Here is a 13131-nt window from a genome sequence, read left to right as displayed (position 1 = left end):
GGGCATAATTGTTAACCGCTAATTTTATTAGGAAGAGGGTTCATGTACACTTCTCCTTTCAAAAGCTGATATTATAATTTACCAAAGCCTAATGTAGGGACTAATTGGGAATTTCAAAAATCAATTTTTAAAAAACCATAAAAATGCAGTGCAAAAATCATTATATTTTCATTTTAATAAACTTGACGGACTTAGGTATATGTGGTAACTTCCTAAATATCAGGGGTAAGATCACCCCCACCACCACCAACACCAACACACCCCCCCCCCTCCTTCATTTTCCACTTGAAATGCATCGAAGATCGGTCAAGCAAGGGCAGGCTAGTAGGAAACAAAGCAACCTCACATTTACAGATGGGAGAGTTCTATCAACATCCAAAAATTGCTTGAAAGGCAAAAAAAAAGTCATCATATGTTTTATTGAGGTGACACAAGCATAAAGTAGCTATATTATCACCCCCCCCCCCCCCCCCCGTGCCCCGCGGTTCCTATACGGCCATGGTGCGTTCAGTCCTTTCCATCCCCATATAGCAACTAACTTTTTTGCTGTTCTCAAACCATCTGGAAAATAATGCGATATTGTACACCTTGAGTACTAACGTTATCATATCTTAGGAGGCTTCCCCTTTTTGCGTGTATAAATCACGCTCATATTGTTTCTGCTAACACGCAGCTGAACAAGTTTTGAGAAAAAATATGTATTCATTTAAAATGTCACCAAAAAAGTCACAAATTGCATGAGCATTCATATGCTGAAATAAATCAAAAGAATTCGTTAATATAAGATAAAGAAAATGATATACAAGTGTCTTCTGCTTCTCTTACTTTTAAAAGTACAATATTTCTAGACAAAAATATCTTTCTTGTGGTCAAACATTAAACATGCATGATTTATAATGTCAAACATAATATTCATATAATTTTCTATACTGAATTTAATCATAAATAATATAAAAGCAAGGTATATACCTGATCGCATACGCCCATGTAAAGATCGAGATAAATCTGCACATATTTACGACAGAGTGAACTTTCTGATAACAAGTTCAGAAGTGATAAATTTTTAAAGGCCTTTAGTCTGATTTCCCTGTTTGATAGTAAGTGGACTGTAATTAAATTTTTGTGGATATATAAACTTGTCATAAATTGAATATCTGGGGATGATAACTAAACACTTTCGATGCTTAACAACCAATATGAGTTGTTGACAGTGTGGTCGAGATTTTGAGAGTTATATTCTTCAAAATGTCAAGAAGTATGGATCAAACAATAATATTAGCCACCTTTTCTGATGAGCTATGCAGCGATAAAACATTTTTCGAACGCGTTCATGTTATTTATTGTGATGGTTCATGATAGAGTCCTTAAACCACAGTTTGTCCGCATTGTACGGACCAAATCTGGTCAATGCCCTAACTCTAGAAAATAATGTACCTAAGTCAAGTATATATGTATATCTATAAAGAACCGGATTCCTTCGTATACTGAGAAGCTAGAGATCATCTGAAGGTGCCATAGGTTCTACCAAAGCCTTAATTGTTTCAGTCATTTGTCAAACGGACCTATTTGATTTTTTTTTTAAATCTTGTTTCTTGAAATGCCTATTAATTAGATATCACCATATAATTCTTGTGTATTTAATTTAAAACCAGAGGGTATAACTATTTTAAAACTCTTTGCTATTTTCTTCCATTTAAGTAAGATAACAGACCTAGTCAATGTGAACCTATCGCCCAAATGCTGAGGCATAAAAACTTCCAGCAGAACAAAATGTAATCAATAGTTTAGCATTGATATCTTGTTGTGAGAAAAGATGCCATCTGAATTATAGTCCCCCTTCCTTGTAAATTTGTGACCACACCACAACTAATCCACTCTCGTTGTTGGTTCATCAAATACTAGTTTTAATTACAAAGACTAAGTAATAAAAGAAGAATAGTATACTCTTATATAAAAGCCTTGGCCTTTATAAAAAAAAACTAACTTTAGATCATGAACTCTTAAACCAACCAAGGAAATGCGAACCACTCACATACTCACATACTTTGTCTAGAGATGTTGTTGGATAAGTCCATCTGAACACTTTTCCAACAATACAATTTTCTCGGGGAAATTATTTTTATTGTTGAACCCCCCCCCCCCCCCCCCTGGGCATTTTTGTTGCTGACAGTCTGACACGAAGAGTGCATACCTTCTCCTGAATATGAAAATAAACGTGTATCGGTAACATTTGGTAATCCCTTATCATGAATGCGTGATCTTTCATAATGCTAACACACAAATATAGAAAATCTTTTTTTTTAATGTTTTTTATCCTTTAAAAATGTTGATCAATATATCTGAACACAACATAAACAAGGTATAGCGGTCAGTGAAAAAAGACAATAGGTGTCATGACTGTGTACCCTTAGTTAATTACTGGTAAACATCAATGGCTCTGATGTTCTTTCACAACCGTGTTAGGGTTTTGAAAACCGATTTTTTTAATCAAAACAAAGTATCAAAATTGTATTGACGGATTAATATTGTGCAAAATGAGACGATTATTTTGATATCCATCATGGACTTAAAATAATAAAAAGTCGCTTTAATTTGCTAATAAAATACTTTGTAGCACATCTAAGGATGCAACGGTTTATGTACAATATAAAAAAAAAAAAAAACAAACAAAAAAACAAACAAACAAACAAAACAAAAAAAAACAAAAAAAACAAAAACAAAAAAAACACAAAAGAAAACAAAACAAACAAAACAAAAACCAATAAAAAATCCACTATTTCTTGAGGATATCATCAATGATTGACTAATTTGTTGTATTTTCAGTTTTGAAAATAAATAAATAAAGAGATTTATACTTTTATAAAATTATTTATTCTTTTATTTTATTTTATTTATTTACTATGTAATTATTTCTATGTAACCTGTTTTATTCATTGAATAATCGAGTGACTTTGTACCCTTTGTAAAGAAAAAAAAAAGAAGAAATGACAGCAGGGGTACTGGCACATTTTGGAATATTTTAGTTTTTAAAATCAATACAATAATTGATTTTAAATAGTTAGTAAATAAAGAATAAACTAGTTAACTGCATGTATTAAATCAATATTAAAAAAATCTTTTTAATTTTAAATTGACGATACAAACAAATTATATAATCATATACCCGAAAATGGGATTTCTTTGGATTATTTTATGTAAACTGATTTACGATAAATAGCTATCAAAGTATTTTTTAAGCATATTAAAACGACTTTTTATTATATTACTTCCGTGATGGATATCAAAATAATCGTCTCATTATGCACAATCTTTACCCGTCAATAGTTTCTTTGATACTTTTAGTTTGTTTTAATTGAAGAAATCAGTTCTCATACAAAGGGAAATTGTTATTTCAAACAGCTGCAATCTACACACGGTCGTCCTGCCACAACAAAAACAAGGAATAGCGGTCAGTGAAAAAGATAATAGGTGTCATGACCGTGTACCCCGAGTTAATTACTGGTAAACATCAGTGGCTTTGATGTTCTTTCAGAACCATGTTAGGGGTTTGAAAACCGATTTTTTTAATCAAATCAATGTATCTAAAATCTAATTGACAGATTAATATTGTGCATAATGAGACGGTAATTTTGATATCCATCATGGACTTAAAGTAATAAAAAGTCGTTTTAAAATGCTAATAAAATACTTTGTAGCATATTTCAGCAAATAAATAAAATAAAACTAATAAATCAAATTTTGGGGATATAAATGAGTGATAAATTAAAAAATAAATAAATAAATTTATATAATTCTAATTATTTATTTATTTATTTTGAGTGATAAATTAAAAAATAAATAAATAAATTCATATAATTCTCATTATTTATTTATTTATTTATTTTTCTATCTATTTATTCATTCATTTTTAATTCAGTCTATTTGTAGATTTATTCACAAAAGAAAATTACTTAAAAAAATAATATAGATTTATAGTTTATTTAATATTTTTTTATTTATTACTAAGACGTTTATTTTATTACTGCATTTATATATCATTCATTTCAATTAATTTTTTATTCGTTTAATTCTTTGGGAAAAAATATCCCATGCATAGATTTGATAATGTATTCCCAAATGTTTAAATCTTTCTTTTACAAAGACAGTTATTACGCTCAAAGATGTTTCAAAGTTTATCAAATTAAAAATGAGAAAGTTTATAAATATATATAAAAAGTTCATAAAGTACAATGTATATGCCGTCTAGCATCACAAGATGCAATAATTTTGTAATCTATTTCTTCTTTAGAATCGATGCAATTCTCCCCCCAAAATGCTACCAAACTAAAAAAGTCACATTGATACAAGTAATAGAAACTAAATTACAGGGGATTTAGTTAAGGCATTTAAAAATGTGTGAACTTTTTACTAAGTCTATATTTAAAAAATAAATAAATAAATAAATAAATAAAATAAATAAATAAAGTTTTAAAGACTCTACCATTTTTCACTCTGAAATGCAACAAAAATATATTTTAAACTCCTTTTCTTTGCCAAAATAAACTTCAGGGGACGACAGGGAGTAGACAGGGAAGGCAGGGACAACGACAGGGGACGTCAGGGACTGGACAGGGAGATCAGAGAATGTCAGGGGACGACAGGGAGTAGACAGGGAAGGCAGGGACAACGACAGGGGACGACAGGGACTGGACAGGGAGAGCAGGGACAACGACAGGGGACGACAGGGACAGGACAGGGGATCATAGGAGAAAGTCAGGGAGAGACAGAAAAATGTCAGGGACTGACAGGGGGACAACAGGGGATTTTTTGGAATCTAAGGGGATATATAATTCAGTAGTGTATATGAAAATGCATTTTTAAAAATGTGTTATACTATAATTAATATAGTTGTTATTACTGAACACCTATTTTTAAAAATATAAAATAATAATATCATAGTCTAAGTAAGTGAACACCTTCAACCACATAATGTGCATGAAAATCACCCCATTTGCCAAACTCCGACTTGATCATATTCTTTTTTCGTAATATACCAGGGGCCTATATACTAGTATATTTGTCCCTGGTAATTAGCATATAGGTCCCTGGTGATATACCAATATATAGGTTCCTACTGAAGTTCAGATATGTGCACCACTCACTCACAGCCACTATTCCGGAACAATTTATCTATAGCGACTCGATTTTTAGACACTCCAAGAAACTAGTTCCCCATATTTATAATCAAAACAAAGACCAGTTTATTGAAGAATGGGATGCCGCGAAAATGTTCATCTCAAACTGGTGGTATGATGAAAATGCTTTAAAATGGTAAGTGACAGAGAAGGTTAAAGTAAAAACAGTATGATGATTAAAAAAATCTTTTACATTGATTGATCGACAAAATTCAATACGCGCTGAACTCCTGTCTGAACAAATTCGAACTGTAAGTGTATTTTGATTAAATGCACAATAATCTTTATTTCCTATCAGATTAGAATAGCTGCTCTGAACGACAGCAGCAGTGGATTTGATGATGACGACGTCAGGAGTAAAGCAGTCGGAACAAGGGAAGCTGAGGTATACCTTTATACTACAGTTAAAATTATTTTACTTTTTCAATGGGCAGGCACATTGTTAATTTGTTTTACCCCATAAACTCCATCACTACACTAATTTCTTCACTTTGAATAACAAATTATCCTTCTTAGTGTTATATGCATGCTTTATGAATGTTGTTATTGAATAAATTGGGAAATTACTTTAATCCATTATATTCATAGAAATAGTGTCCAACTTTCTCTGTAGGAATCAGAAGCTTACACTTTGTACAACAAAGCCCTTGGACTTCAGAGACAAGATATTCAGAAAGCAGAAGAGGCATTTGAGCAACTTTTAAGTCATGGTTTCATCAGAGAGGTGCTTCATTAAGAAGTTAATTAACAGTGTTCAAAGAAATACTTATTTTTCTCAGTTTATGCTGTACACTTATAGTTTTTCATACATTTATTTTCTTCTTCCCAGTGAAAGAAGTCTACTGAAGAAGCTGTTTTAGTGATACAGTAATTTTTAAACTAATACATATATGTTGAATTTTTAAAACAAAATAGGCAGCCAAACTCATTGAGACGGAGACAGTGGGGATTACACATCCTGGACTTCAACTTCTGTACTCCATCTACAAAAATCTGGCCGCCATGTCACTCCAGAAGGGGGACCATGAGGAAGCAATGGAGTGGTACATAGAGGTATGAATTATGGTACACATATACCAGGCTTTATTTTAACATGCTACAAAAGTTAAAACTTGTACTCAGGTATGATATTGCTGTGTTCTCTTCTTCTTCAGGCAGTCAAAGTTGATGAATCAGAGACAACGGTTTGGTACAAGATAGGGACAATAGCTCTGAAACTTCATAATTATCAACTTGCCAGGCTAGGATTTGAACAGGTATGAGCAAATATAGTATGTAAGGATCTTATAGAGTTATTGATAAAAAAAAAGTGTTGGTTTTTTTTTTTACAATAAAAAAAAAAAACTCAAAAATGTTCAATTCAATTCACTTAAATATTGATAATTACCATGTTGTCATACAGTCATGAACATTAATAACATATTAATTCCTCTGCATGGCAGGTACTTAAAGGATTTCATTCTCCATTTTCAGGGCCTGCAGTGCAACCCAAATCACTGGCCATGCCTGGACAACATCATCACAGTTCTATACACCATCAATGATTACTGGTGTAGGTTTGGTATATTTGTCTTGAAAAAAAGGAGTTTTCTGAAGTATACGATAATTGTTACATGTATTAGTCTAGTTTAAGTAACAAGAAAAGGAAGAGGAAATAAAAAGAAATGCAAGACAAAAAAAAAATCACAGATTCATGAGTGACTTAATAATCAACAAACAAGAAATAATTTGATTTCATTCTAGAAAAATGTTCAATAAGGTAAACTTATCAATAAAAATCACTTTGAATTGTCAAAATACTGTATACAGGAAAATTTTCGCCCCTGTTTTATTTTCGCCCATGTCACAAGTGGGCTAATTTAAAATGGGATGAATTCAAAGAACACAGTATTAATTCTAAAACAGAACTGTTTCTGGGCGAATTTAAAATGGGGCATAGATGTTAGCAAGTGTAAAGGAGTGAAAATAAAACAGGGCAAAAATAACCCTGCATACAGTAATAGAGATATTGAAGGTCTTTTTAATATGTAAAAATCAGAGTTGTTAAAAGTTCAATTTGATAAAATCAATGCTACTTTATGTCTGATTTTCAGATTGTCTTTACTACATATCCAAGGCTTTGAAGAAGGACTATTTGTACCCCAAGGGGATTGTTTTCAGGAATCAAATACTTAAAGAACAACCATCCCTAAAAGAGGCTACTCAAGAAATGTTTAAAGAATGGTAAGATGAACATTTTGAAATAAAAAAAAAGTTAGTCATGAAACTCCTTTGTCATTTATATGAACTACGATGTCTGTGGTATCCCAAATTCCAAATACCATGCTATAGGATACAATGTATTGGTACTGAGACATAAAAAATACTCAAGGCAATATAGAATTCAATGCTTGTTATCTTTTTTAAAGCAATCCAGTAATCGATACAGAGAAAGTTGAGCAAGAGGATATAGATGAGGTATGTGTTCTTCATGAGGATTCTAAGGTTATATCTCATTTTGATCTGTCTTCCTTTTGATAATTGAAATTGATATATAAAATCGTCTGATTCTGAAGCTCTTTTATATTCCTACAGTATGTGAATGAGGCATTGAAGATGCGACAGAAAAGAAGGGAATTGGCCAGAACTCCCCCCATGAAACCCAACAAACTGCCAGTCCCTGTAAAATCATATACGTAAGTCACGAACTGTTGAGTCTTATATGCAAGTAACAAAATGTCAGTTGCACTTCATCCATAAACTGGAAGTTTGTATGAGTTATTGACTATTGACCTGTAATATAGCAAACTCTCTAAGAATTTAGTGTTTTTTGAATTTTTTAAAAATTTTATATCAGGTGGTTGTCCTTGGGTGAAAGCTTGATTGCATTGTATGACCAAATAAAGAAAGCCACCCCACCAAAGGTTAGTTCAAGGCTATTTCTATTTCCATAGTTATCAGGATATGTAAAAATATTCACACAAAGTAAATACATCTTGAAAATAATTTGGAACTATTTTAGACAAACTTTTTTTCGTAACAGAGTTTGAGTATCAGGGTTGACTTGAGTGACTATGCCCCAGACAGAAACAAAAGTAAAGAAATCCAAAATGAAGCACCAAGTGAACCTGCCAGCTCCACAACTTCCTCTTCAGAATTGCCTCCACCTATAGAAAAAATGGATGTCTCAAAACCTGAGGAAATGGAGGTTGATCACACCCCTTGGACAGAAAATGTGACAAACGTCATCTCAACTGATAATATATCTGACACTGCTGTCAGTTCAACTACTGTCAGTTTAACTACCACCAATTCAGCTGTGGTCAGTTCAATTGTCAGTTCCACTACTGTCAGTTCTACTGCTGTCGCTGTCAGCAGTGATACTGCTGTAGTTCCAGCTTTGCCTGCTAGTGACAGCATCCTTGCTACCAGTAGTGACACTACTACTGCTGCTCCAGAGAGTGTAGTGATAATGACTTCTGCCACTCTGACCTCTGAACCAGAGAATGTTACTGTGACCGTGACCTCTGAACATTCAGATGTGTCAAATTCATTTACAACTCTGTCTGCTATTCCAATTTCAGGTATGCTAAACATGGAAATTTAAATATTACAGTACTGCAACCCATACTACATCTATTTGTACTTAATTCACTCAATATTCACAATATGTTATCTTTGTAATTTTGAAACACACCCAGTGCAAATACTTGTAACTTTTCAGCAAATCGCATGGAACTTTCAAAGAAATTTCTATGTCAATTTTTTTATAAAAATATATCTCTTATTTGTTGAATGTAGTGACATCTGCATTACAAGATCACCCTGGGTCAGAGAATAGTGACACAGAGAGCAAGGGCAAAGGGCAGAAGAGGAAGAAATCATCAAATTTTGATAACCCGTACTACGAAAAACGGCGATCAGCCAGGGTAAAAGGAAAACAATATATAGATTGAAATTAATAAGTTAGAGAAAGATTATGTATTAAATACATTAAGGGTATTTTACATTGTATGTACCTTTCAGTTATTATCTGCTGTGAATTTTATGAGGAAATTTAATTGTTTGTACATTTACTTACACTTTAAAATTGATTGTCCTGAATATTTTGATAGTCTTTATTTTGGAAATCTTTTATTACAAAAATTTGACCATTTAATTGTGTTCATATTAAAATTCTGTGATATCTTAAATATTACAGATATTAGAATGCCTATATAAGAGATATTACTTGATGATAAATTGAATTTACGATTGACTTTGGACAGGTGAGGAACACTTTTACACGAAGAGAGGAGGAACGAGTGAACTTCAGAGAGATTCTAGAGACATTTATACCTCCCAGTCTCAGGTAAACAAAAAATATGATTTTGATAATGAATAATGTCCAAATAAAACAAGTTGTGCATTTGTATACACGTAGTTGGAATTTTGAACTCTTTAGTTTTCCGTAAGTCATTGCGTGTGTATCTACATGTACATGAATATTTTTGGGATATACACAGCACTGTAAGTGTTTATCAGCACCCTTTGGTTAGTGTCTAATGTAGTAAATAATCTTGGCCTATGAATATTGCACACATGTAAAAGAATAAAAATGCTTACAGCGTAAATTCGTAACTGGACTGATAAGTATATGATTTTACAGATCAGGCTAAATTTTAAATTCACCTAAATCTGTAAGCACACCTTTCTTGCACATTTTTGATGATAATGACTATATTTATGTAATTGTCTATGAAGGTCTGGAGTGGATGAAGAGGAAATGGAAACTTTGGATCTGGTTTCTGATAGTGAAGGATCTGTTTTTACTAAAACTGATAAAGCTGGTAAGTAAGTCATGCTTTATAGAATCAGTTAGTACAGTGTAATTCACTCTTGAAAATGAGGGATTCTTTTTACTAAACCCGATAAGATTGATTAAATACCATCTATTTTCTTATTGTCACACTTTATAGAATCAATTACTTTTTGACCCTCTCTAATGAGGAATTCCTTTTACTAAACACAATAAGATAGATTTAGTTCCTTTTATCCTTTATACATGTGAGTACAGGTGAGTACCTCGCACAATAACACAGCCTAGAATCTAATCTAATGGATTAATTTCAGAAAGTGCAGCAGTATCAAAAGCAAAACCATTATCAGATACAGAGGAAGATGATGTCAGAGAATTCCTTGAGAGAGAACAGAAGAATGGCGGCCTGCTTAGTTTAATGTTACATTTCCTGGAGTCGCTGTGTGATAGGGCAGAGCTGGCCTGGCCCCCAGAACTGGCCTCAGTCTTTGTCAGGATCTATACAAGATGGAGGAAACATACAGACCTGCCATGTTTACTCAGGTTAGCAAATTTAAGACTTACTAATGTCATGTGGATATTTTATGTGCAACTATTTATGTGAATCTCCCCTGTATTTTATAGAGTAGAGACATTTTAAAATGAGTAAAGTGTTTGATGCAGTGTATATTTCAAGCTTTTGTACTGGGGTAACTTTCTGATCTTCAGTTATGATTTGGGGCAATAGCACAGTGAAACATATGCATCTCATATTATTTTATTCTTACAGTAAAAATGAACCAGCAGAAGATATAAGAGTGTTTGGCAAGGTTTGTGCTGTATAAGTTTTTGCTTATATTTTTAAAATTTATTTTAATTTCATTTTTCCAGATTTTTACTTCTTCATGAATAATTTAAAAATAAAACAACAATGTATATTCTATCCGTGACTTAAAAAAAAAAAGTATCAATAAAATTCTTAACTGCTTTATAATTTTTGTTGTAGATGTTGCTGATGAAGCTAGAGTTTCAGTTTGATCAGTGGTTAACCAAGCACCTCAGAAGTGGAGCTTCACCTAAAGGGTAATTTACCTTATAACCAGTAATGGGGTGACCTAAGATTATAACACAAAAGCATTAGTGTTGGCAATGAGTACCCAGTTAATCGTCGAACGATGCGAGTATCGGTTAGTAAAACTGCTATTCGGTTACTCGGATAAAAATACATTTTTCATAGTAAATATGTATAAAATAATTTTTAAGTTATTTGTAATGTATATTGACACATTTCCCTATAATTTAATTACCGTTAGGGTTGCTCTAGTGGTTCACAAATAGAATCGATTTGTTTTAATTAGTTTAATTTTTTACTTTAATTGCCAGGGGGTACACGTTTTGAAAACCTGAGTTATAATTACTTCATTTAGACCCATGTTAGTCAGAGGGACATACTTTAACAAGATGCTGCCACAAACATCTAAAGCTTGGAAATATTGTTAAAGAACGACTGACTCGAAATCTGTCAGATGCAAATCATTTTGAATCGAAGTTGTCGTGTACGGGTGGAACTACAGATATTCTAAATCACCTTTAATTTAAACTCATTTCGAAAAAAAAAATAAACCGGCTATCCATTTTCGCTCGACGATTCTTAGCCATTCCCGCTAGTTCATTACCATCAGAACGCGTTTTCTCTATGACAGGAAATGTTATCATAAAGTTGCAAAATCGTTTGTCCTCATATGTTGATAAAATTAAGTAGATTGCCGCTACAGGTGACATTTAAAATCAAAATTCTTCAAAGATATTGTATGTGGGTTTCTTTGAGTTTATATTCATATAGTGTTCATATATGTAACATTTGTGGTTTATTTCTACCAATAAGTAAAAGGATGAGATTAACAATAAAAAAAAACATCGGAGTAACCGGGTACTCGATTGGAAGTTTAAGCGAGTAACCGTTTACTAAAAATCGTCCGATTTGCCAACACTAAAAAGCATACAATGTTGTGATTTCTTGATACTTTAAAAGTAATCAAAAGCAATTAGTTTTAAAAAAAGGTTTGAATACCTATATATGCTCTAGTGCATGAATATCTATGTAGGATTTGTATTAAGGGAAAAGTAGTCATCAATTTTTACTTGACTGAAATTGAACAGAAATAGCTGTAGAAATCTAAATCTCAAGAATTTGATATATTCCTTATATTGTTTTGATTACTGTAAACGTGGAAATTTTGACGATGTGCTAATTTTGACTATATTGACGATTCTTCTTTTCTCGTCAAAATTTACACTCGTCAAACTTCTTATCATATACATAGAGACACAACAGACATTGACCATTGTACAACTTTACCGCTAATTTTTTAACGGCTTTTTCGTTTGACAACGAGATCAAAGTCACTGTTAATTTCTTTTGTAATTAGTTATGAAAACATAGTGATATAAAATCACATTTTTTAAAAACCATTGAATCTAAATTAGTGTATCAAATACTGCAAGCGTAATTTAGCGTAATTATCACGCCGTGCTTGACCTTGTTTGTCACCTCAGGCATTTGACCGCTTATAATGAAATCAAATTACAAGAGGGCAATTTATTTAATCAAATCTTACACACATAGTTTATACAAAAATTAAATTTTAGTGATTCCGTCGCTGCCTTTGTATCCCTGTGAATTCAAAGATTTGAAACTCTAGATTAAATATTTCGTCAAAATTAACACTCGTCAATTTTCGTAAACAAAAAATCGTCAATTTTTCAACTCGTCAATATAACCACGTTTACAGTAATAGTAACACTTCTCACTGCAGAAAAAGTCCAGGCTCAGGTCTTCCATCAGAGATGCCCAAGTTCTGGGAGGAAGACATGGACTATATATTTGGGTTACAGGGTCAGTCAGAGGTCATGGGACCTTTGTGGCTACAGCACTGTGTCAGAGGTAAGATTGATTCAGTCCGACAAAAAAAGGAGGGGGGGTCAAAAACTAATCCTTGATTATACTGAGAAGTTATTTGCAAATTGGCAAAAAGCTGGAAGTATGGAAAATCAGATTGTAGTTTTAATACAATAATTTTGTGTCTGATGGTCAAGGATATAAACATTAAATGATTATTGATTCAATAGGTTTGCAGCTGTTTTTAAGAATTGTGCATTTTTTTCCCCTTCAAAGCTTTCTGGCTGCAGGCTCGGCTGTGT

At 32.4% G+C, this 13131-nt stretch overlaps 1 protein-coding gene across 1 annotated transcript; it reads left to right on the top strand.

Moving 5' to 3' along the window:
• Positions 1-5202: 5202 nt before the first annotated feature.
• Positions 5203-12874, top strand: LOC134276982 (calcineurin-binding protein cabin-1-like; the record flags this gene model as incomplete). Its single annotated transcript, XM_062759267.1, has 18 exons — positions 5203-5310; positions 5473-5559; positions 5788-5898; positions 6090-6227; positions 6329-6430; positions 6648-6726; positions 7268-7397; positions 7583-7631; positions 7749-7849; positions 8011-8077; positions 8197-8737; positions 8955-9082; positions 9422-9504; positions 9897-9982; positions 10266-10494; positions 10721-10760; positions 10937-11013; positions 12747-12874. Coding segments are annotated over exons 1-18 (2179 nt in total), but the record flags the coding sequence as incomplete, so codon positions are not given.
• Between the last annotated feature and the right edge of the window lie 257 nt (positions 12875-13131).

Source organism: Saccostrea cucullata, unplaced genomic scaffold (assembly GCF_032062105.1).
Source record: "Saccostrea cucullata isolate Sc308-1 unplaced genomic scaffold, CSIRO_AGI_Scuc_v1 ctg15027, whole genome shotgun sequence".
Classification (NCBI taxonomy): domain Eukaryota; kingdom Metazoa; phylum Mollusca; class Bivalvia; order Ostreida; family Ostreidae; genus Saccostrea; species Saccostrea cuccullata.
The sequence above is the reverse complement of the archived record's forward strand: the minus strand, read 5'-3'. Positions and strand labels throughout refer to the sequence as shown.